Source organism: Schistocerca serialis, chromosome 7 (genome assembly GCF_023864345.2).
Source record: "Schistocerca serialis cubense isolate TAMUIC-IGC-003099 chromosome 7, iqSchSeri2.2, whole genome shotgun sequence".
NCBI lineage: Eukaryota > Metazoa > Arthropoda > Insecta > Orthoptera > Acrididae > Schistocerca > Schistocerca serialis.
Genome location: NC_064644.1, coordinates 186,732,314 through 186,758,852, shown reverse-complemented (window position 1 = coordinate 186,758,852; position 26,539 = coordinate 186,732,314). Strand labels below are relative to the sequence as shown.

Below are 26,539 nucleotides of genomic sequence, written 5' to 3'. Positions count from 1 at the left end.
GCAAGTCACTCAGATGTGGAACGTGTCAATATACATAATAAAATACATAGAATAAAGACATTGTTATAGTATTAATAACAGTGCACAAAAGTCATACTTTTTAGCTTAAAAACTAGTCAACATAAATGTGAAAATAGCAGTTTCATATTTAGGGCATTATTGAATTCATTTTAACCTTGAACAGTAATCAAAACTTCCCACTTTGGGTTTAAAAGTGACCCAAAAATGGAAATGAGAAAAACAGGAATTTTTACATTAGGGCATTATTACATTAGTTTAACAGTAAACAGTGTCAAAAATTTTAAAAACATCTTTCCAATCTGGGTTTTACTTATTTCTCTGAAAGAATTCCTCTAGTGAATAAAGTGAGGTCTCAAGTAAATAATTGTTCAAGCTACGTTTAAATACTGATGTACTACTCCTTATACTTTTGATGCTGTTGGGTAGGGAATTGAAAATTTTCGTTCCACCGTACTTTACCCCTTTCTGAATAAGTGTCAAGTTCTTTAATTCACAGTGAAAATCCTCTTTTCTTCTGGTGTTATGTTCATGATGTAGGCAATTCGTTTCATACAGAGTGGGGTTATTTATTATGAAGCACATCAGTGAATATATGTACTGAGATGTTGCTGTCAGTATTTCAAGTCGTTTAAAAAGATTTCGACATGAGGTTCGTGGGGGTGCACCACAAATGATTCTTATTGCTCTTTTTTGTGCTGTGAGGATTTTCTTTGCGGCAGGTGTATTGCCCCAGAAGATGATGCCATAAGACATGACTGAATGAAAATAGTCAAAGTAAGCTGACTTTGAGATGGTAATGTCATTGAAGCGTGACAAAATTCGTAAAGCAAATGTTGCCGACGTCAGCCGTTTTAGTGTTTGTAGAACGTGATGTTCCCAGTTCAGCCTACTGTCCATGTATACGCCTAGGAATTTTGATAAGTACACTTGCTTTATCATCTGATCATTCTGTGTGATAATTATTTCTTTTGGGTTTTTGTGGGTTGTCTGGAACTGGATAAAATTGGTTTTTTTTTCAGGTTTATTGAAAGGGAGTTAATACTAAACCAACCCAGAACTTCTTTAAGGATATCATTGACCTCGGATTCTAAGCCAGTAGTTGACACATTATCCACCACAATGCTCGTATCATCAGCGAACATTGTAAATTTACACTGCTTATTGATGGATAAAGGCAGGTCATTAACATATATGAGGAACAGCAAGGGCCCAAGCACTGATCCCTGTGGCACTCCATGCTGCACAATTCCCCACTCAGAGTCCACTATATATTGTGATACACTATCTGAAACATCTAGAATAATCTTCTGCTTCCTATTTTCGAGGTACGATTTTAACCAGTTTCCTACAGGTCCTGTAATTCCATAATGACAGGCCTTCTTGAAGAGTATCTGGTGATCTACACAGTCGAACGCCTTTGATAGGTCGCATAAGACACCAATTGGCAGCCTCTTGCTGTTTATAGACTGTAGAACATCATTTGTGAATGAGAAAATTGCGTTATCTATTGAAACTCCCTTTTGAAAACCAAACTGCTGACTGTTAATGATGTTCAGGTCACCAAGGTGTGCAACAATCCTGTTGTACAGAGCTTTTTCTAGGACTTTTGAAAATGTTGTTAATAGAGAGATAGGGCGATAGTTTGACACATTTGTAGCATCCCCTGCTTTGTACAGGGGCCTGACAACAGAGTATTTCATTCTGTCTGGAAACACTCCTTGTTGCATGGATGTGTTGCAGATGTGAGACAAAACTTCGGCCACTTCACTACAGCAAGCCTTCAACAGCTTGCTTGAAATATCGTCGATACCAGCAGAATGTTTATTTTTCAAAGACTGTATGATTTTTTTGATTTCATTGGCAGTAATGGGAAGCACACTTATTTGACTGAAAGGTTCTGGAAAATTATTTTTCATTATACAGGAAGCTTTATCTACAGAACCATGGCAACCTATCTGTGTTGGGACAGTTAAAAAATGTTGGTTAAAGATTTCAGCAATTTCCTCACTGTTAGTTATCTCTGATTTGTCAACAGTTAAAACAATATTTTTGTCTTTGGTGTAGTTTACAGTCCCTGTTTCTCTCTTTATCACATTCCAGATTGTTTTAATTTTATTTTAAGAATTAGTAATTTCAGATGCTATACACATACTTTTAGAGTTTTTAATTACTTTGGCAAGAATTTTACAGTAGAGTTTATAATGTTTTAGCTGAGCAGGGTTGTTAGAAGTCTTTGATGCTATGTAGAGTTGTCTTTTTCTCTGACAGGAAGCTATGATGCCCTTAGTGAGCCATGGTTTTTTTGCAGACCTAGCAGGTTTGTATGACTTTTTTGGAAATACACTTTCAAAGGTACCTGCTATCTCATTTGTGAATAAATTGTATTTTGAATTAGCAGTTTCTGCTAGATAAACAGGTGTCCAGTCAGTATGCTGAAGACATGATCTGAACGTTTGAATAGCTTCCTCACTTATTTTCCTTACTGTTTTCCATCTAAGTGAGGTGTCACTCAGAGGAATTCCCAAGCTGTTGAAAGTAACTCGTTGTCCGTCATGGTCAGACAGACCATTTATAACCATTTCAATATTAATATGGTTGACTTTACTCTGATCAACAAAAACGTTATCAATGAGAGTACTGGAAGAGGTTGTGGTTCTGGTGGGCGAGCTAACCACGGGAACAAGGTTGTACGTGCCCATGAGATTTTCAAACTCCACCTTGCAGGGAGAATTAACCAAGAAATCTATGTTAAAATCCCCAACAAGTACCATTCCCCTATTTTTTCTACTTAAGTACAACAAAAGAGTATCTAATTGTTTAACAAACACTTTAAAATTACCAGATGGTGCCCTGTAAACTGCCACAACTGTTAATCTGGAGACAGTGTCTGGCACCTCTATAGCACATACTTCAAAATGTAGCATAAAGCAGAATCTTTGTACATCTATTGCCGTGAACAAGACGTTGCTTTTTACATATACAGCTACTCCTCCTTTGTCCATATAGTTCCTGCAATAAGACGTTGCCAAAACATAATTGGGAATAGGAACCACTTCAATACCAGCAGTGATGTGGTGTTCTGTTAGACACAGAATGTGGGCACTGTTTATACCTTTTGTGTCTTCTATATTTGCTGTGAACTGATCCAGCTTGCAGTATGGGCCTCTTATGTTCTGATGAAACACTGTTAACTATTGTTTGTCTTTAATTGTAATGCTGTTTGAGTGAACTTTCGTTTGTGTATTAATTACTTGTTGCAGATTTTTGTTACTGGACCAAATCCTGCTAGAGTTGGCCCAGCTCACTAGTTTCCCTCGTTAGTTACGGCTATGACTGGTCTGCTTTCATGATCGTTATTGTTTCGGCCTATTATTTCATGAAAAGCTTTTCCAATGTCTGCTGCTAGTTTATTTTTGCCAAACTGATTTAGATGTAGTCCATGCTTTGTGAAGCAGTGTCTCTCATACCTGTCTGTATCCAGTAGTGTCACATTCGTAAACTTAGTGCAAAAGTGTTTCAGTTTACTATTCGTTAGGCGAATTTCTCCGTTCACACAAGACCAGTCTGCCAGGTCATATCTCGTGGGCACAGTTGTTAGTATTATGTTTGTATGCTGTAATAACTGCAGCAATACGAGTAGCTTTTTAATGAAAGTGCTGGCCTCGTTGCAATAAACATCGTTTGCTCCTGCGATTATCGCAACACAGTCTTTTTCCGTGAATTTAGCACATTCTGTGTGTATGTCTTCTACCACATTCACGAATTTTGCTCCTGGTTTAACAATTGCTGATATACACGAACCATCTTGAGCAGAGTTCGACATGCATGTCGAAATATTGCGAGGATGACTGTCTCCAAATATTTTTACGTTATTTTTCCGTTGTGTTTGTTTACGAACGCGATCGGAACTTTTTCTTACGCAACCACGCGTGTTTTGTGTACACGTGTTGCCGTCTACTACAATTTTAGATGCACTGTTTTTGTTATTTGAATTATCACTGTTTATAAAGCACTGAACTTCGTCCACTGTTGAGACTTCTTTATTCACTTGTGGGTTTCCTTTCTTGTATATAAATGTGGCGTCGTCGACGGTTACGTTTTCACGACGTACATAACACCGATCTGCACACACTGTCGAAGCACTACTGTTTTGTAGAGCTGTATATCGGTCTTGGAGGACAGCATATTTCACTTTTCACTATTCTGATTATTTCGTCGTTATTTTTGATAATGTTTGAAAATTTACTTTCACACGCGGCTGCTATGCACGGCTCACAGGTCCACAAACAGTCATCAGTTACCAGTTTTAAGTTGATCTTGCAACAATTTTCATGAAACCAGTACTTGCAGGTTCTACACTGAATTCCATTACGAACTTTTCTGATACACAATTTACAATTACTATTACTTTTATCTTCATAACTGGGAGCCGAACCTACACGTACTTTCTCTATCGGCGCCATCTTGAATGTCCTAAGAATTGAATATACATACGAATAATATGTAACTAAAAGACACTGCATGTTACACACTGGTGATAGGATTCTAAGAGCATAACATGCTGATGACATTCTGTTTGCAAGTACCTTTGTGTGTTCACAACACTTCAGCTGAGAATCAATATTCATTCGGAGAAATTTTGCAGCTGTTACACAGTCTAAAGAGGTGCCATTTACATTTAATTTAACATTGTCATTCTTCCTCTTCAAACTGAAATTCATGGCATTAGTTTTCTTTATGTTCAATGTTACTTTATTACTTATTGACCAATCATAAACTTCCTTGAGAGTTTCATTTAAAATCAACTGTATATTTGTTAAGCCAGAAATAAACTTTACGTCATTGATTATTAAACTTGGTTTTCAGTTTTATTTATTTATTTATTTGGCACTGCCGATACATTGGTTTCAGTGCTTTCATTTGGGTAATTTCTGTGAAACCGAAACAACTTTTGACTCGCTACTGAATAAGAAGTTGGATGATGCAATGGCTGCTGAGTGCAGGTCTGCCAACTTAGTTCTCTTCAAACAAAAAATCGAATCTCTAATTTTACAATGCTACAAAACTGCCTTACATAATGAACAGATTGTGTTATTTCAAATATTACCCTTTTTGTACGTATCCCATCCTGTTTTGGTTTCCAACACCAAAATCCCAAGTAAACCCTCTAAATCGTGCGCTGCTTGTGTGTCGGCAGGCATTGGCCGTGTGGCGCTGGACGTCCGCCTCGGCTGTCTCCGCCCAGACCTGCCAGCGAGCTCTGAGCCGCAGCAGATCATCGATGCGGCCAAGTTCGCCCTGCGCAACGTCGCCATCTTGGAGCTCAAGATGCCCTTCTGGCGCTACTTCCCGTCAGCGCTCTGGACGCGCTACGTCAACAACATGAACTTCTTCGTAGAGTAAGCTTCCCACAAAACAACATGTAACATTTCTAGCTCTTGTAGTGATCATTACTTTACTGTCAATCGAAGCATTCTATGTACAGCAGCAGGAAGCTGTCATTACAATGCGTTGAGCGGTGTATGCGATCAGGGAAAACTGCACTTGGCAGTTTGCACATGGCATCATAGTTAGGTAGTCTCCTTCATTCAGGTGACATGGCATGGTGGAACAATCCTACGCTGTGATCATCGGTGCCCACAGAAATTTGTGCAAGAGATCTCAAGATTCTAAAATTGCATTTTTTATATCAGAAAATTTGAGAAATTCCTACTGATTATATACAACAGGAACCAGGAAAAATGTCACGGATTAATAAGCCTCAAACTTAAAAAAACCATAAATAAATATTAAAAAGGCTTATTCAATATATAAACCTTTGTTTGCTTATAAAACTTCGTATATGACCACGTAAATGGATTTACTGCCTTGTTTTCATGCCTTACATCTTTTGAAGTCATCTGGGCTAATTGATTTTCAATAAAACGTGTTTTGAAAGCTACATTTTGGAATTACTCGGGTGAAGTGCAACCCAGGCCAGCATTTGGCGAGATTGATGTGGGAAACCTCCCAAAAAACCACAAATTTTCCACAACAACAGACTCTTAAGAGCCTAGGATCAGACCCCTCTTTTCCACTGGGCAATCTGGGTACGTGCCCGGAACCCCCGCGATTGATAGGGATCCCCTAGTTCCTACCAGATCACCAAACGATAACCGATATTTGTTGCTGAAAGACAAATTTATTTCTAAAAAATCGAACGCTAATGACTTGACTACAGTACCTACTTGCTTATTAGCTTTGCGCAATGCACAGTTCTATTCGCTCCGAATAGCGACGTAAAATTAAACTTGACGACCGACTTAGATAAACCAACTAGACGATCAGGAATTCCCCTGTATTTGTCTGCGGTATTGTGATGTTTGTTTTGTTTGTGGTTGTTAGTGACGGTGCTCTGAGGTATTCGTTGATTAAATCATCGTTTCCTTTTTTGTTTTGTGTTAGCGATTATTTTCGGTGTAAAAATAAATACTGAATTATAACATAAAATGCCGAAACGGTCATATCCTAGTGGATCTGCAGAGAGGAAAAAATCTGTACATCAGAAGGAAGTAATTGAAAAGTTACCAAAATTAACAGCATATTTTACTACTACTACTACTATTACTACTGGAGCAACTTCTGTCAGTAACAGTCAAATAATAAATCTTCCACAAGATGATTCATGTCGATCTGAATGTTCATGTTCTATGGCAATTTCAGATTTCTACCAGTTTAGGAAAAGAGGTTGAATCAGAAAGCAACCGTCCCTATGACGACAGTGCTATAATTTCGGTGACTTTACCATCACCAGTAACTGTGTCAGTTCAGCAACAGTTTTCCAACCCAGAAGAAATATCACACGATCCTGCTGACTTTTTGCTTGAAAATCTTACAGAAAGAAATCGCAAAATTTTGATTCATTAGGAACCTGTATATTTTCAAAATAAAGATTCTAACTTTTTCGGGGCATCCAGAACTAACCAGGTATTTCAACAAAGCATTATTTATTCGAAAATTAAAGTACAATGAAAGAGTCGAAATAAAATGGCTGTTGACCTCGCCTTCAAAAAACTCTGGCTCTTTTTTTTTTTTTAATGAGTGCCAGCAGAACAAGGAAAAGCAGTTAATATATGAAGATAGTAGGGGAGAGGGCAGCAAATTTTATGTCACTTGTGTGAAAAAATGTTCTCAAACTGGCCCTAAATATCCAAGCCAGATATGGCTGCAACTCATTTCTGCCAACAGTAGCTGATAAAGATCTAACATCTCACTTTTCACTGCCATGGGACATGTTCAAGGCCCCATCCCACATACAATTTTAATCTGCCAAGAAGTTACAAGAATTATTGTGGTGGTTCACATGGCATATTTTAGAACATTCAACCTACAGTCTCTTTAACTATGTCCCTACAAGCACATGAAGGAAAGTGGCTTGGTTCCCAATGTTTCAATAAGATGATGAATTTCTGGACACTGTCAGTCTTCTGCACCACAGCTTAATGAAGTGGGAATTTACCATCTCATAAAATGCTTATGTCATAATGATGACTCTTTACAGAATTAATAGAAAAGTGTAGTTTTATGATTTTTCTAATAACTTTACTTTATCTACTTGAGTGCAGTATTTAATTTATATCCTAACAGAGATTATATTCTGAATATCAGGCAGAATTCATATTCTCACACCAGAGTAAAGAATGGCACAAACTCTTTATGTTTGGCTTAAATAAATGTTGAATCACACACTTTTGCATCTAAAATTAGTAACACACAGCAGAGAATGTATTAGAGGTCATTAGGGTAATGGGGTAATCTAGGCAGTAAAAGGCTACATTTTTAAATTAAATCTTCCTTCAGGTCAATCCACTTAGTCAAATGTTCAGATGTTTATCTCATGGTCAGATCTAGAAGTTCTAACAACCCTACCACAACAAAGGTCAAAATTTAATAATGATTGTGGTGTTGCTCACACTGCTAAATACTGCATTTTTGGGCAACAACAAAGTTATTATGTGGCAGGTGTCATTAGAGCACAGTTAAAGTCATTTCATGTAGTAATGAATAAACTAGGCACTCATCTTTTTGTGTTTCCCATGCTGGTCTCGTTGTAAAATCATGGCTCAATCGTCGAAAATCTAGATGGTGATGATTCCAAGCTCGGATGCAAAGAGGCCTAGGTTTTATTCTGCAATATTCAAAAGTTTTAAAGATGTGTTTCACAAACCATTCTTGAAGATTAAACCTTTGAAAGGTAGCACAATGGTGATGTAAAAAAAGTAATCAGCACTCCGAATTTAAGTTACACTTCCTTTTTATTGCTTTTCTTGCAATATCACGTAACACACAAAACATCACTTCACAGTACAAAACATACTTGAAAACATCTTCCTCACTGTTAAAGTTCGCATTTTATAAGCTGACTACAATATGTTCTTTCCAACGTTACGTCCAACACTTGACTTTACAGTCTCTAACTCTCTAACAAACTGCTTACGAGACCAAAAATCAAGAGTTACAAGTACGTCAAAGATCATAGTGACAAAAAAATGGCTCTGAGCACTATGGGACTTAACATCTATGGTCATCAGTCATAGTGACAAAAGAAAGAATACACATACAAATAATATCATTGCAATAGAAACACATCGATGTATCAAAGTACCTCTACATGAATGAAATCAAATCTGAATGTTGTCTCAGAAATATGTTAACTACTTTACAGAAGCACAGTAGAATATTGCTGGTATCAAGAGGTTAAGTTGAGGAGCCGTAATGGTTACGTAATTCAAGTACCATTACGAAGTATTATACCAAATCTAACAGATACAGTGGCTTTTATGACAATTCATAATTGATATCATCCCTCTTTCTCATCACCAAAGCACTGATACAAGCAGGTGCATTTCTTTGATAAAAGATGACTTTTTTACAGTCCAGATTCTTCTTGTGTATATTTTGCAACCAGTTAGTCCACAACAATTTAGTAATATGCATTAGCTAATGTTTTGCCTTTTTCAAGATAATAAATAACAATAATCTCTTTCCCATTTTAGAAAATAGCAGCCTTAAATGTTCCTGTCACTAGCTTCTACCTCCTCCTTTAACTGATGCTTCATTCTGGCTTGAAAAGTTGAACCTACTTCTCATCTGCTGTCATAAACCAATCCACAAATTGAGTTCAATTTTTTAAAGAACCGTCCAAATACTACTGAGAAATTAGTTCATCTACCTGTTTGCTTTTGGTTATCATCTAAGAAATACGGGACCAGTCTCACACAAAGATTTGTTGATGTATTCATCTGTGGTGAATGTGTGGGGATGTTTTTTTATGAAAACCATGTTAAAGAGAAGTACTGCCACATTTGAACTCAGCCACACTTTCATTCTAAATGAAGGAGCAGATTCCTTACAAACTCCCATTAGGCCTATCTTTCAATCAGTTTCAGTTGGTGCTTAAATTGTTCACAACAGAGAATTTTATGACAAAATGGTGTTTCAGTATATTTTTTAGAGTGAAAAAGACACATGACTATTTTAAAAAGACATATAAACAAAAATATTCCCTAGCTAAAGATAACATCTGACTTGCATAGTTGTGAAATGTTTACCAATATAACTGATTATTTAGTCCTGCCCCATGATCAGTCAAACTCAATAACAAAGCACAAAATAACAAAGTATAAACAGTGATTAAGACAGTTACCAGCAGTGAAGCATTAGTTATTTACAACGGCAATCTACTCTGAGCCATGTCCACAGCTGAAATACACAGTCTCTCTGTTGAGTAGTACACAACACATTAAAAATGAACAGTTTGTCCAAACTACAGTAAGCTGATCAACTATAATCATGGTTAATTGCATGAAACAAGCACCTTAATCCAGACCAGTTCATTTCATCATCATTATCTTCTTCTCTATTATTATTAATACTGTTCTCTTATTCTTGCTACCAAACTATTATCTTAGTATGATAAATGTTTTTCCTCAACTTTAGTATCAAGTGTATAGTGATGTTATACATATTCAGAAACACATATAGATTTTGTGCAACAAAGTTTTGTTTTATTTTAGGGTGTGCACAAAGTATATAGACCAAGCACTGGAAAGACTGAAAACAAAGAGTTCCATGCATGAGAGTGACCTATCACTCTTGGAGCGTGTCCTTGCCAACGAACCAGACCCCAAGACTGCCTGCATCATGGCACTTGATCTCATCCTTGTGGGCATTGATACAGTAAGTATGAGATGATCTGTAGTATCACTTGACAGAATTCCTGCAGAATCCATTATCTAGATTAAGATATAGCTACAGACCTAAAACTTGTAGAGATGTAACATTAATTTTGGACTGGCAGTACTAACTGAGGACACAGAGCTATTGATGTTTACTTTTGGGATCTATAACAAATGATTCAGATTCACTGTTTTGATGGACTACTGGTAAGAGATTAATAAAGCCAGATGGTGCAAGTGAAAAATTTAGGAAACATATCCCATCACCACACTGAGCCCTGATTTCACCTGAAAGCAATTACATCACAGTTTTACAGAAGCATACATAATTTATGGGACTGAAGTATCTTGCAACAAGAGAAGCAACCCCTCCCTACTATAGCATACATTGTACACACTCTCAATAGACACTGTTTTCAAAAATATGGCATCTGAGAGATGAAAAAATTATTATTATATAAAAGGTGATAATTCTTCTGGCTACAATGATGTTTCTAGAAGAGCATCTTGTGTTTCCTTGATTAATACACCCTCAAGTTATGGTTGTAATCATTGGCTCTCGCTTGGTCTATCAGAAAGAATTCTTTACATAGAAATCCAAACCCAATCACCTGACAAATTAATTGCTGGCAAAGCTGAACCACAAAAAGTGTCCTTTGCTATACCCAGTGATTGTTTGTGTAGGACACAAAATCTGCTATGTGTAACCAAACTTTCTTGGCATTAATAGCATAGATTGAATCATACCTAATAATAGTGTGATGACTATCAACCACTAAACACTATCATCTTTGATGATGTTAAGATATTTGATTCTCCTCTCTTTGTCTTTGTGTCTGTATGCCATTATGAGCTATTCAGTTGTATTGTGCTTCTACGTTTCATTAAAGATTTTGATAATGAATTGCTTGTTGCGGTGATTTTCACCCTTTATCATGTTTCACTATTAGGACAGCAATGCTCACAAACATCATTTGCAATGCCTACAGTACTGAATTCCACTTTGCTATGGACTGACAAGGTTGCTATCTTTTGTTGGACTTCTGCAGTTGCCAGTTCTACAACTCACTTCATCTGGATGGAGTGTGCTGGAAGTATGATTAGTGTGTATTTTTTTTTACCCAAGTGTGTATAGCCCTGGATCTGTCTACATCCTGTTCTACATTATTCTGATGCTTGTTTATTTGTGTATGTGCACATTACTAACTATGAATCCCAAAACATACAACATATTGAACTCTGTGATACCCCATCACTTTGTGAAAACTGGAAGAGGAACAATTCCACCCTTATGCTACTCAAATGACTGCTCTAACCTTACCAGCTGCACAATGGCACTCAGAAAGTGCACCTTCTACACTGCTTTCACACAGTAAGGTCAACTTTGGCAATGTATGTTTTGAATTATATTACTTTGCAATGTGCAATATACTTAGCCACTGCTGCTCAGCAGCCTGGGATCTGTGCATTAATACTTGCGTTCTACAGGTACCATCTGCTCTTTGGCTCCATATATTCTGACTCCTCCATTTTTGCATTCTGCAGTGATGGGTGTACCTCCTGCAATGGTCAACTGTGTTTTCATGACTCCCTATCATGCATCCTCAGAGTCCCCCACATGGGCCTTGGGCTATGCATCCCTTGGGCTATGCAACGCACCACATATGTCTTTTATATATATATATATATATATATATATATATATATATATATAGAATAGGGAAACATTCCATGCGGAAAAAATTTATTTAAAAACAACGATGATGTGACTTACCATACAAAAGCACTGGCAGGTCGATAGAAACACAAACAAACACATACATACACACAAAATTCTAGCTTTTGCAACCAATGGTTACTTCATCAGGAAAGATGGAAGGAGAGGGAAAGACGAAAGGATGTGGGTTTTAAGGGAGAGGGTAAGGAGTCATTCCAATCCCGGGAGCGGAGAGACATACCTTAGGGGGAAAAAAGGACAGGTACACACTCGCACACACACACATATCCATCCACACATATACAGACACAATCAGACATATTTAAAGACAAAGAGTTTGGGCAGAGATGTCAGTCGAGGCGGAAGTGCAGAGGCAAAGATGTTGTTGAATGACAGGTGAGGTATGAGTGGCGGCAACTTGAAATTAGCGGAGATTGAGACCTGGTGGGTAACGGGAAGAGAGGATATATTGAAGATCAAGTTCCCATCTCCAGAGTTCAGATAGGTTGGTGTTGGTGGGAAGTATCCAGATAACCCGGACATTGTAACACTGTGCCAAGATGTGCTGGCCATGCACCAAGGCATGTTTAGCCACAGGGTGATCCTCATTGCTTTTGTTGATGTTCATCCTATATCTGCCTTTCAAGACACTGTCCATTCTGTTCAACTGATATATATATATATATATATATATATATATATATATATATATATATATATATATATATATATATATATATATATATTAAAAAAAACAGAGATGATGTGACTTACCAAACGAAAGCGCTGGCAGGTCGAAAGACACACAAACATACACACAAAATTCAAGCTTTCGCAACAAACTGTTGCCTCATCAGGAAAGACGGAAGGAGAGGGAAAGACGAAAGGATGTGGGTTTTAAGGGAGAGGGTAAGGAGTCATTCCAATCCCGGGAGCGGAAAGACTTACCTTAGGGGGAAAAAAGGACGGGTATACACTCGCGCACACACACACACACATCCATCCGCACATACACAGACACAAGCAGACATTTGTAAAGGATATATCTGTGTGTGTGTGTGTGTGTGTGTGTGTGTGTGTGTGTGTGTGTGTGTCTGTGTGCGAGTGTATACCTGTCCTTTTTTCCCCCTAAGGTAAGTCTTTACACTCCCGGGATTGGAATGACTCCTGACCCTCTCCCCTAAAACCCACATCCTTTCGTCTTTCGCTCTCCTTCCCTCTTTCCTGATGAAGCAACCGTTTGTTGTGAAAGCTTGAATTTTGTGTGTATGTTTGTGTTTGTTTGTGTGTCTATCGACCTGCCAGCGCTTTTGTTGGGTAAGTCTCATCATCTTTGTTTTTAGATATATTTTTCCCACGTGGAATGTTTCCCTATATATATATATATATATATATATATATATATATATATATATATATATATATATATATATAGACACACACACAAAATTCAAGCTTTCGCAACAAACTGTTGCCTCATCAGGAAAGAGGGAAGCAGAGGGAAAGACGAAAGGATGTGGGTTTTAACGAAGAGGGTAAGGAGTCATTCCAATCCCGGGAGCGGAAAGACTTACCTTAGGGGGAAAAAAGGACGGGTATACACTCGAACACACACACATATCCATCCACACATATACAGACACAATCAGACATATTTAAAGACAAAGAGTTTGGGCAGAGATGTCAGTCGAGGTGGAAGTGCAGAGGCAAAGATGTTGTTGAATGACAGGTGAGGTATGAGTGGCGGCAACTTGAAATTAGCGGAGATTGAGACCTGGTGGGTAACAGGAAGAGAGGATATATTGAAGAGCAAGTTCCCATCTCCAGAGTTCAGAAAGGTTGGTGTTGGTGGGAAGTATCCAGATAACCCGGACGGTGTAACACTGTGCCAAGATGTGCTGGCCATGCACCAAGGCATGTTTAGCCACAGGGTGGTCCTCATTACCAACAAACACTGTCTGCCTGTGTCCATTCATGCGAATGGACAGTTTGTTGCTGGTCATTCCCACATAGAATGCATCACAGTGTAGGCAGGTCAGTTGGTAAATCACGTGGGTGCTTTCACACGTGGCTCTGCCTTTGGTCGTGTACACCTTCCGGGTTACAGGACTGGAGTAGGTGGTGGTGGGAGGGTGCATGGGACAGGTTTTACACCGGGGGCAGTTACAAAGATAGGAGCCAGAGGGTAGGGAAGGTGGTTTGGGGATTTCATAGGGATGAACTAACAGGTTACGAAGGTTAGGTGGACGGCGGAATGACACTCTTGGAGGAGTGGGGAGGGTTTCATGAAGGATGGATCTCATTTCAGGGCAGGATTTGAGGAAGTCGTATCCCTGCTGGAGAGCCACATTCAGAGTCTGGTCCAGTCCCGGAAAGTATTCTGTCACAAGTGGGGCATTTTTGTGGTTCTTCTGTTGGAGGTTCTGGGTTTGAGGGGATAAGGAAGTGGCTCTGGTTATTTGCTTCTGTACCAGGTCGGGAGGGTAGTTACGGGATGCAAAAGCTGTTGTCAGGTTGTTGGTGTAATGGTTCAGGGATTCCGGACTGGAGCAGATTCGTTTGCCACGAAGACCTAGACTGTAGGGAAGGGACCGTTTGATGTGGAATGGGTGGCAGCTGTCATAATGCAGGTACTGTTGCTTGTTTGTGGGTTTGATGTGGACGGACGTGTGAAGCTGGCCATTGGACAGATGGAGGTCAACGTCAAGGAAAGTGGCGTGGGATTTGGAGTAGGACCAGGTGAATCTGATGGAACCAAAGGAGTTGGGGTTGGAGAGGAAATTCAGGAGTTCTTCTTCACTGTGAGTCCAGATCATGAAGATGTCATCAATAAATCTGTACCAAACTTTGGGTTGGCAGGCCTGGGTAACCAAGAAGGCTTCCTCTAGGCGACCCAGAATAGGTTGGCGTACGAGGGAACCATCCTGGTACCCATGGCTGTTCCCTTTAATTGTTGGTATGTCTGGCCTTCAAAAGTGAAGAAGTTGTGGGTCAGGATGAAGCTGGCTAAGGTAATGAGGAAAGAGGTTTCAGGTAGGGTGGCAGGTGATCGGCGTCCAAGGAAATGCTCCATCGCAGCGAGGCCCTGGACATGCGGAATATTTGTGTATAAGGAAGTGGCATCGATGGTTACAAGGATGGTTTCCGGGGGTAACAGATTGGGTAAGGATTCCAGGCGTTCGAGAAAGTGGTTGGTGTCTTTGATGAAGGATGGGAGACTGCTTATAATGGGTTGAAGGTGTTGATCTACGTAGGCAGAGATACATTCTATGGGGGCTTGGTAACCAGCTACAATGGGGCGGCTGGGATGATTGGGTTTGTGAATTTTAGGAAGAAGGTAGAAGGTAGGGGTGCGGGGTGTCGGTGGTGTCAGGGGGTTGATGGAGTCAGGTGAAAGGTTTTGCAGGGGGCCTAAGGTTCTGAGGATTCCTTGAAGCTCCGCCTGGACATCGGGAATGGGATTACCTTGGCAAACTTTGTATGTGGTGTTGTCTGAAAGCTGACGCAGTCCCTCAGCCACATACTCCTGACGATCAAGTACCACGTTCGTCGAACCCTTGTCCGCCGGAAGAATGACGATGGATCGGTCAGCCCTCAGGTCACGGATAGCCTGGGCTTCAGCAGTGGTGATGTTGGGAGTAGGATTAAGGTTTTTTAAGAAGGATTGAGATGCAAGGCTGGAAGTCAGAAATTCCTGGAAGGTTTGGAGAGGGTGATTTTGAGGAAGAGGAGGTGGGTCCTGCTGTGATGGAGGACGGAACTGTTCCAGGCAGGGTTCAATTTGGGTAGTGTCCTGGGGAGTTGGATCATTGGGAGTAGGATTAGGATCATTTTTCTTCGTGGCAAAGTGATATTTCCAGCAGAGAGTACAAGAGTAGGGCAGTAAATCTTTGACGAGGGCTGTTTGGTTGAATCTGGGAGTGGGGCTGAAGGTCAGGCCTTTGGATAGGACAGAGGTTTCGGATTGGGAGAGAGGTTTGGAGGAAAGGTTAACTACTGAATTAGGGTGTTGTGGTTCCAGATTGTGTTGATTGGAATTTTGCGGTTTTGGAGGGAGTGGAGCTGGAAGTGGGAGACTGAGTAGATGGGAGAGACTGGGTTTGTGTGCAATGAGAGGAGGTTGAGGTTTGCTGGAAAGGTTGTGAAGGGTGAGTGAGTTGCCTTTCTGGAGGTGGGAAACCAGGAGATTGGATAGTTTCTTGAGGTGGAGGGTGGCATGCTGTTCTAATTTGCCGTTGGCCTGTAGGAGGATGCTCTGAACAGCCGGTGTGGATGTGGGAGAGGAAAGATTAAGGACTTTTATTAAGGATAGGAGTTGACGGGTGTGTTCATTGGCTAAGTTGATGTGTAGGTGAAGGATTATGTGGGTGAGGGCAATGGATTGTTCAGTTTGGAACTGGTATAGGGACTGATGGAAGGAAGGGTTGCAGCCAGAGATGGGAACTTTAAGTGTGAGGCCTTTGGGGGTGATGCCAAATGCTACACAAGCCTGAGAAAATAGAATATGGGAGCGTAATCTGGCTAGGGCGAAGGCATGTTTGTGGAGGGAATGTAAATAAAACTTAATGGGGTCGTTGTGGGGGTGTTGTGAGGATGACATGGTATTAGAAGGTGGAAAGTGTACCATGAGGCTGAAATGAAAATGAAAATAAAAATATATGGGGAGAGATAAAGGTGAACTGGAAAGTAACTGGAGATCTTGTGTGAAAAAGGCGGAAAGGTGTTGGTTACAGCTGGGCTATGTTGGACTTGGGTTGGTAGACAACGATGTGCACAAAGGTTAGGTGGTTGTGTTGCCACAAAAACACGTTAAAGGACGGAGAAATTCGGGAAAATTTCGAAAAAACTACGTATAATGTATTAAAAGGAGTGGTTTTGTGGTGGTAGATTATGAAAATGAGGCTAACAATTGTCTGACGAAGAAATAATGACGTTAAAACCTGTGGGAAGCGGCTAAAAATTATCAGTGATGTGGGAAAAACGGAAATGGAAATAAAGCGAAAGTTATTAGAAATGGCCGAAATGGTTGTTTAAAAGGTGAAAGGAACTGTTTGTGAACTAGAAACGGTGGATTTTATAGCAGCGGTAGTGTTGAAAGCGGCAAAAAAAATTTTTTTTGGTTATGGTTTGGAAGTGGGTTACTGGACCAGACTCTGAATGTGGCTCTCCAGCAGGGATACGACTTCCTCAAATCCTGCCCTGAAATGAGATCCATCCTTCATGAAATCCTCCCCACTCCTCCAAGACTGTCTTTCCGCCGTCCACCTAACCTTCGTAACCTGTTAGTTCATCCCTATGAAATCCCCAAACCACCTTCCCTACCCTCTGGCTCCTATCCTTGTAACCGCCCCTGGTGTAAAACCTGTCCCATGCACCCTCCCACCACCACCTACTCCAGTCCTGTAACCCGGAAGGTGTACACGACCAAAGGCAGAGCCACGTGTGAAAGCACCCACGTGATTTACCAACTGACCTGCCTACACTGTGATGCATTCTATGTGGGAATGACCAGCAACAAACTGTCCATTCGCATGAATGGACACAGGCATACAGTGTTTGTTGGTAATGAGGATCACCCTGTGGCTAAACATGCCTTGGTGCATGGCCAGCACATCTTGGCACAGTGTTACACCGTCCGGGTTATCTGGATACTTCCCACCCACACCAACCTATCCGAACTTCGGAGATGGGAACTTGCTCTTCAATATATCCTCTCTTCCCGTTACCCACCAGGTCTCAATCTCCGCTAATTTCAAGTTGCTGCCACTCATACCTCACCTGTCATTCAACAACATCTTTGCCTCTGCACTTCCGCCTCGACTGACATCTCTGCCCAAACTCTTTGTCTTTAAATATGTCTGATTGTGTCTGTATATGTGTGGATGGATATGTGTGTGTGTGCGAGTGTATACCTGTCCTTTTCTCCCCGTAAGGTAAGTCTTTCCGCTCCCGGGATTGGAATGACTCCTTACCCTCTCCCTTAAAACCCACATCCTTTCGTCTTTCCCTCTCCTTCCGTCTTTCCTGATGAGGCAACAGTTTGTTGCGAAAGCTTGAATTTTGTGTGTATGTTTGTGTTTGTTTGTGTGTCTTTCGACCTGCCAGCGCTTTCGTTTGGTAAGTCACATCATCTCTGTTTTCTGATATATATATATATATATATATATATATATATATATATATATATATATATATATCAGTTGAACAGAATGGACAGTGTCTTGAAAGGCAGATATAGGGATATAGGATGAACATCAACAAAAGCAAAACGAGGATAATGGAATGTAGTCGAATTAAGTCGTGTGATGCTGAGGGAATTAGATTAGAAAATGAGACACTTAAAGTAGTAAAGGAGTTTTGCTGTTTGGGGAGCAAAATAACTGATGATGGTCGAAGTAGAGAGGATATAAAATGTAGACTGGCAATGGTAAGGAAAGCGTTTCTGAAGAAGAGAAATTTGTTAACATCGAGTATAGATTTAAGTGTCAGGAAGTCGTTTCTGAAAGTATTTGTATGGAGTGTAGCCATGTATGGAAGTGAAACATGGACAATAAATAGTTTGGACGAGAAGAGAATAGAAGCTTTCGAAATGTGGTGCTACAGAAGAATGTTGAAGATTAGGTGGGTAGATCATGTAACTAATGAGGAGGTATTGAATAGGATTGGGGAGAAGAGAAGTTTGTGGCACAACTTGACTAGAAGAAGGAATCGGTTGGTAGGACATGTCCTGAGGCATTAAGGGATCACAAATTTAGCATTGGAGGGCAGTGTGGAGTGTAAAACTCGTAGAGGGAGACCAAGAGATGAATACACTAAGCAGATTCAGAAGGATGTAGGTTGCAGTAGGTACTGGGAGATGAAGGAGCTTGCACAGGATAGATTAGCATGGAGAGCTGCATCAAACCAGTCTCAGGACTGAAGACCACAACAACAACTACAACAACAACAACATATTCCTGCAATGCTACCTTTGATGACCTTGGTCATCCCTGCCACACCGGTCTTACCACATTCTTATGCCTACAATATTGTGCTTGGGCAACATCTCACGTGGACACTAGCAACCGTCAACCAAGATTTCGCTACTGCCAATGCTGTACTGCCTTCACCGGTCACAACAGCTCTACCTCCTATGCCAATACCTATGCAAATGGTTTTATGCAGCAGGTTTCCTAAAATGCTGCTGTTACTGAAGGACAATCCACATATGTGGTTCACCTTAGTAGATAACATCTTTGACCTTTATGGTATTATGGACAAAGATTTCAGTTTTATTTGCATAGACGGTTATTTGCACGACCATACAGACTTTATCAGTGACTTGATCCTCTCTGAATTTGCCCGTCAGAAATATTCTGTGGCTAAAACTACTGTTATTGAACATTTGTTCCATCCCCCTTCTGAGGTCTTGCATCATATTATCCACAACGAGAACTTAGGCTCTAGGTTTCCATCCCAATTTTGGTGGCACCTTCATGCTTTGGTGGATGTCAACTTCATACCAGACACTGTGTTGTGAACATTGTGACTGATCAAATCCCCATATGAATTGCAATTATAATTATTGTCACGTGATTTTGATCCACTGGAAACTGATTTATACCATGTGGATTAAGCATATAGCATCCTGGCCACAGATATGTTCTTGCTAGTGTGAATGGTTGTTCAGGTGATAATGTTGGCACTATGGGCAACAGCCCCCACCCCCTGGTCCCCACCCTACACTTCACTCGGTTGTTAGAGTCTGTATGAGAGTTTGCACAGTTTTCTGGAATGACACTCAGCCATTTGGAAGTAACTTCAGAGCACTAACCACACCAACTCTCCAATCGCTTCCAGCCTCTACTTAAGATACAGTGGAATAGAAGGACACGTCTCTGCAGAATCCAACAGAAGTGATGCATGAAGCACAGCTTACTCCCCACCCTGTGTACCCCCTCTGCTGGTTCCACATACATTTGGAGATTTTGTTCAAAACTGCTGCCCACCCTCCACAGTAAACTCTGCATGTGGAGCAGTTTTGGCAGCCTGGCCTGCACTTCTCCTACACTAGGCCTAGCCAAACAATAGTCAACAAACGCTTCCCTATCTTCTGGGGGTCATCTTTACATTACAGACAGCATGTCAAGCATCCAGTTTCTCATTGATACTGGTGCAGAGGCTAGTGTTATACCTACGGTACTGGCCCTGCCTTGTACATTCCCAACAAAACTGACATTGTATTTGGCAAAAAACTCTTGTATCAAAGCCCTCAGTGCTGTGGATCTACAGGTCCATCTAAAGTATGAACTGCATTTCCCATAGACATTTCACATCACTGATGTTGAAAAATTGGTGCTCGTCATTGACTTCCTTAGATATACAGTACTTTCACCCAGTGTGCTGTCAGCTTCACTGCTACACCATGCATCTGGTGCATTAATTCCAGGCTCATTCAGCACTGCCCCTTCCATGCTGCCTATACAAGACACCTCCTAAACTCCTTCTCCAAGTGCCCTACATATTAGCCCAGCTCACTGTTTCACCGGTTGAGCTTTCGCTTGAGCACTCCACTGTCAAAACTTTCCAAGTGCACAATGTTTCACTGCATCAACAGATCAACACTGCACCATTCTACTTAGTCAAACATTTGTTCCATGTTGACAAATCCTATGACTGTGTCTTGTTTTTTCTTTAATCTTGCTTCCATTAGCAAAAGTCAGAACTGCCTCTCTGGTGCCTTTATCTTTACTAAAGCCAAACTGATCGTCATCTACACATCCTTAATTTTCTTTTCTATTCTTCTGCATTTTATTTTTGTCACCAACTTGGATGCATAAGCTGCTAAGCTGACTATGCGAACATTCTTACACTTGTCAGTTCTTAAAGTCTTCAGAATTTGTTGGATTAAATTTTTCTGGAAGTCAGATGGTATATTGCCAGACTCATAATTCCACATACTAACATGAATAGTTGATTTGTTGTGACTTATCCCAATTAATTTAGAAATTATGAGGGAGTATTGTCCATCCCTTCTGCCTTATCTGATCTTAAGCCTCCAAAAGCTCTTTTAAATTCCAATTCTAATACTAGACCCCCTATTTCTTCTGTATCAACTCCTGTATCTTCTTCTGACACATCATCAGACCCATCTTACTCCTCATAGAGACCTTAAATGTACTCTGTCCACCTATCCTCTGTCTCCTCTACATTTCACAGTTGAATTCCCACTGCACTCTTAATATTTACACCCTTGCTTTTAATATTAGGTTGTTCTGACTTTTCTTTATTCTAAGTGGATGCACCCATGGTCTAGCGGTAGCATCATTGATAAGTAATCAAAATGTTCTCAGTCAAGGGTTTGAAACCTGCCACCATTTAAATCCTGATTAATAATCAGCATTGGTTACTGAAGATTTCTGGTATAAGAAGTCACCCTCATTCTGCCAATGGCCTTGTCAAAGAGGGCAGAAGAGTCGACAAAGGTTCAGGTCACACTCTTGTCATTGGGGTGGAAACTGCCCCTAAAGGCAGAAGAAACAGCAATGATTGAAGGCATTAAAGGCACTGCATTAAAGACACATAGTGTGCATCCACAGGACATGTGGCCTGTAATTGAAAAAGTATCATTATTGGCAAAAGATTCTAGATTAGCCTCCATTCAGATCTCAGTGAGAGGACTGCCACAGGGGAGGTGACCATGAGAAAAAGATTGTATAACCAACAACAGGATAGCATTCTGTGAATCATGGTGCAGTATCTGAAAAGGCAAATGCAAAGACTCAATCTAGATATAGCAGGGGTCAGTGAAGTGAAATGGAACGAAGACAAGGATGTCTGGTCTGATGAGTATAGGTTACTATCAACAGCAGCAGAAAATAGTATAATGGGAGTAGGATTCATGATGAATAGAAAGGTTGGCCAGAGAGTGTGGTACTGTTAATAGTTCAATGACAGGGTTGTTCTTATAAGAATTGTCAGCAAACCAACACCAACAACAACAATTCAGATACACATGCCGACATCGTAAGTTGAAGTTGAAGAGAGAGATAAAGTATATGAAGATATGAGTATGTAAAGGGAGGTGAAAATCAGGGGGACTGGAATGCAGTTATAGGAGAAGGAGTTGAAGAAAAAGTTGCAGTAGAATATGGGCTATGTACTACAAATGAGAGGGGAGAAAGATTAATGACTTCTGTAATAAATTTCAGCTAATAATAGTGAATACTCTGTTCAAGAATTACAAGAGGAGGAGGTATACTTGGAAAAGGCTGGGTGATATGGGAAGATTTTGGTTGAATTACATCATGGCCAGACAGCGATTCCAAAATCAGATACTGGATTGTAATTCACATTCAGGAGCGATATAGACTCACATCACTATGTAGTGGTGATGGAGAGTAGGCTGAAGTTCAAGAGATTAATCTGGAAGAATCAATACACAAAGAAGCAGGATACAGAAGTGCAAAAGTGCAGATACAGCAATTAAGAATGGTCCAGTAGGCAGTACAGTTGAAGAGGAATGGACATCTCTGAAAAGGTAATCACAGAAGAGGGAAAGAAAATCGTAGGCACAAAGAAGGTAATTGCAAAGTAACCACACGTAACAGAAGAAATACTTCACTTAATCAATGAAGAAAGAAACTACAAAAATGTTGAGGGAAATTCAGGTGCATGGAAATAAAAGTTGCTGAGGAATGAAATAAATAGGAAGTGCAGGGAAGCTAAGACAAATTGGTTGCATGAAAAATGTGAAGAAATCGAAAAAGAAAAGATTGTTGGCAGGACTGACTCAACATATAGGAAAGTCAAAACAACCTTTGGTGAAATTAAATGCAAGGGTGGTAACATTAAGAATGCAATGGAAATTCCACTGATAAATGTAGAAATGCAGAGGAGAGAGTGGATAGGTGGAAAGAGTACACTGAAGGCCTCTATAGGGGGAAGATTTATCTGATGTGATAGAAGAAGAAACAGGAGACAGTTTAGAAGAGAGAGGGGATCTGGTATTAGAATCAGAATTTAAGAGAGCTTTGGAGGACTTAAGATCAAATAAGGTAGAAGGGATCAGATAACACTCCATCAGAATTTCTAAAATGATTGGGAGGAAGTGGCAGCAAAATGACTAATCACATTGGGGTGTAGACTCTATGAGTCTAGCAACATAACACCTGACTTTCAGAAAAATGTCATCCACACAATTCTGAAGACTGCAAGTGCAAGAATTATCACACATTCAGCTTAACAGCTCATGCAACCAGATTGCTGATAAGAATAACATGCTGAAGAATGGAAAAGAAAACTGAGTATGTGTTAGGTGACAATCAATTAGATGACAATCAATTTGGCTTTAGGAAAGGTAAAGGCAACAGAGAAGCAGTTCTGACTTTGCAGTTGCTAATGGAAATAAGATTAAAGAGAAAACAAGACACAGTCATAGGATTTGTCAACCTGGAACAAGCATTTGACCATGTAAAATGGTGCAAGATGTTCAAAACTCTGAGGAAAATAGGGTTAATCTATAGGCAGAAATGGGCAATATATACAATGTACAAGAGCCAAGAGGGAATAATAAGAGTAGAAGACTGGGAATGAAGTACTCAGATTAAAAAGGATGTAAGGTAGGGATGTAATCGTTTCACTCTACTGCTGAAGAATCAATGGTGGAAATGATATAAAGGTTCAAGAGTGGAGCTAAAATTCAAGGTGAAAAAATATCAGTGATAAAGTTCACTGATGACATTGCTGTCCTCAATGAAAGTGAAAAAGAATTTCAGGATCTTCTGAATTGAATTAACATTCTAATGACTACAGAATATGGACTGAGAGTAAATCAAAGAAAGACGGAAGTAATGAGAAATAGGTGAAATGAGAACATCAAGAAACTTAACATCAGAATTGATGGTCAGAAAGCAGACAAAGTTAAGTTATTTTGCTACCCAGGCAGCAAAACAACCAATGATGGATGGAGCAAGGAGGACATCAATAGCAGACTAGCTCTGGCAAAAAGGGCATTCCTAGCCCAGAAAAGTTTACTAGTACCAAACATAGGCCTTTGTATGGTAGTGAAAAATGGACTGTGGGAAAACCAGAACAGAAGAGAGCTGAAGCATTTGAGATGTGTTGCTACAGGCGAACGTTGAAAATTAGGTGGACTGATAAAGTAAGGTATGAGCAGGTTCTGTGCAGAATTGGAGAGGAAAGGAATATGTGGAAAACACTGATAAGGAAAAGAGACAGGGTGATAGGACATCTGTTAAGACATCAGGGAATGACTTCCATGGTGCTAGGGGGAGCTGTAGAGAGGGAAAACATTAGAGAAGACAGAGATTGGATCTGAGATGAAGAGGTTGACACAGGAAAGGAATTTGTGGTGGGCCACATCAAGCCGGTCAGAGGACTGACAGATCAAAAAAGAGAGAGAGAGCTGAATCAGTTCTTCTGACAATCATTTCTTTTCAATTTCTTCATGTATATTTCATGCAGCCAGTTCATCTTAGTTTCCCTGCACTTCCTACTGATGTTATTCCTAAGTGACCTGCATTTCTGAATTTCCCTGAACATTTTTGTACTTTCTTCTTTCATCAGTCAACTGAAGTATTTCTTCTGTTCCCATGGTTCCTTTGCAGCTACCTTCCTTGTACCTATATTTTTCTTACCAACTTCTGTGATAGCATTTTTTAGAGATATCCATTCCTCTTCAACTGAACTGCCTACTGAGCTATTCCATATTACAATATCTATAGCCTCCGAGAACTTCAAGCACAACTCCTCATGTCTTAGTGCTTATGTGTCCTTCTTCTTGGTACATTGATTCCTCCTGGCTAGTCTCTTAAACTTCAACCTACTCTTCATTACTAGTAAATTGTGATCTGACTCTATATCTGATCCTAGATATGCCTTACAATCCAGTATCTGATTCCTGACTCTTTGTGTGACCATGATGTAATCTAACTGAAATCTTCCCGTATCTTCCAACCTTCTCTTGCAATTCTTGAACAGATTATTCACTATTACTAGCTGCAATTTATTGCAGAACTCAATTAGTCTTTCTCCTCTCTCATTCCTAGTACCAACCCCATGTTCTCCTGTAAGCTTTTCTTCTGCCCTTCCCCTATAACCACTTTCCAGTCCCACATGACCATTAGATTTTCATCTCCCTTTACGTATTGTATTACTTGTTCTATACCCTCACATAATTTCTCTATCTCTTCATCTTCAGCTTGTGACTGGTATGCATACCTGAACTATTGTTGTTGGTGTTAGTTCGCTGTCTATTGTGATGAGAACAATCCTATCATTGAACTGTTTACAGTAACTAACTTTCTGTCCTATCTTCCTATTCATAACGAATCCTACTCCCATTTTACCATTGTCTACTCCTGTTGATATTAGTCTATACTCACCTGACCATTGTCTTATCTCTATTTCATTTCACTGACCCACATTATATTTAGCCTGAGCCTTAGCATTTCCCATCTCAGATTTTCTAGCTTTCTTACTATGTTCAGATGTCTGACATTTGAACCCCTGACCCACAGAACATTATCCTTTTGTTGATTATTCAATCTTTTTCTTGTGGTCACCTCCCCCTCGTCAGTCCCCTCCCACAGATAAGAAAGGGAGACTAGTCTGGAACCTTTTGTCAATGGAGAGATCATCATAATATTTCTGAACTACAGGCTGCATGTCCTGTGGACACACATTATGTGTTTTTAATGTAGTGTTTCCCACTGCCTTCTGCATCCTCATGTCATTGATCATTGGCTAATTCTTCAGCCTTTAGGGGTAGTTCCCCCCCCCCCCCCCCCCCCCCCCCCCGCCCACCCCCAAAGGGCAAGAGAGTGCTTTGAATCTCCATCGGCTCATCCTACCTCTTTGGCAAGGCCATTGGCTGTATGAGGGTAACGTCTTACACTGGAAGTCTTTGGCTGCCATTGCTGATGATTTTCATTTGAAATTTAAGTGAGGTGATGTTCAAACCTGGGACTAAGGATATTTTGAATATCACACACAGACACTACCTCTAGACCCTGGGTGTCCCATACCTACATATATTACTTTCTAAAAAGTTTTAATATGATATGGAAACTTCAAGCAGAACGTAAATTATTTAGGAGTTTGTAACCTTACTCTCCCATGCACCGCTATTAAATTTTTCATAGTGTGTTCATTATTTTCAAAAGCTTCGAGAGACGTAAGCTATACAAAAGAAACACTTTTAATTATGTTCGTTTTCTCTTCTTGTTGGCTCCAAGTCTTGCGTTTAGGGGTACATTCTTGTGGCTGAAATTTTGATTTAACGTTGTGGGCTCCTGATGACTAAATAACTGATGAAGATTTGCCTGTATATTTCTTTTATTTTATCCCATTCTTCAATATCACACTGACTTCATGATTTCCATTTTCATACAACAATCAATCACGTTGTTGTAGACAAAATTAAAAAACACATGCATTTCTATCAGAGGGATGCCCACTACTACTAACATTTCTGCAGTACTCACAATATTCCAAAGAGTTCACAAAGCAACAGAGTTTACAAACTTTCTCGACAAAAGAAGAATCTTCACTAAAATATATCATTATTTTGTAAAAGAGTCTA

At 40.0% G+C, this 26,539-nt stretch overlaps 1 protein-coding gene across 1 annotated transcript in view; it reads left to right on the top strand.

Annotated features, from left to right (window-relative positions):
* The window catches only part of LOC126412961 (probable cytochrome P450 301a1, mitochondrial), a gene marked incomplete at its 5' end in the record, with an annotated part of 107,996 nt that overhangs the window by 56,785 nt on the left and 24,672 nt on the right, over positions 1 to 26,539 (top strand). The window contains 2 exons of the mRNA XM_050082852.1: positions 5,219 to 5,420; positions 10,077 to 10,239. Of these exons, the coding sequence (XP_049938809.1) occupies positions 5,219 to 5,420; positions 10,077 to 10,239 (365 nt within the window). The remainder of the gene's footprint in view (positions 1 to 5,218; positions 5,421 to 10,076; positions 10,240 to 26,539) is intronic.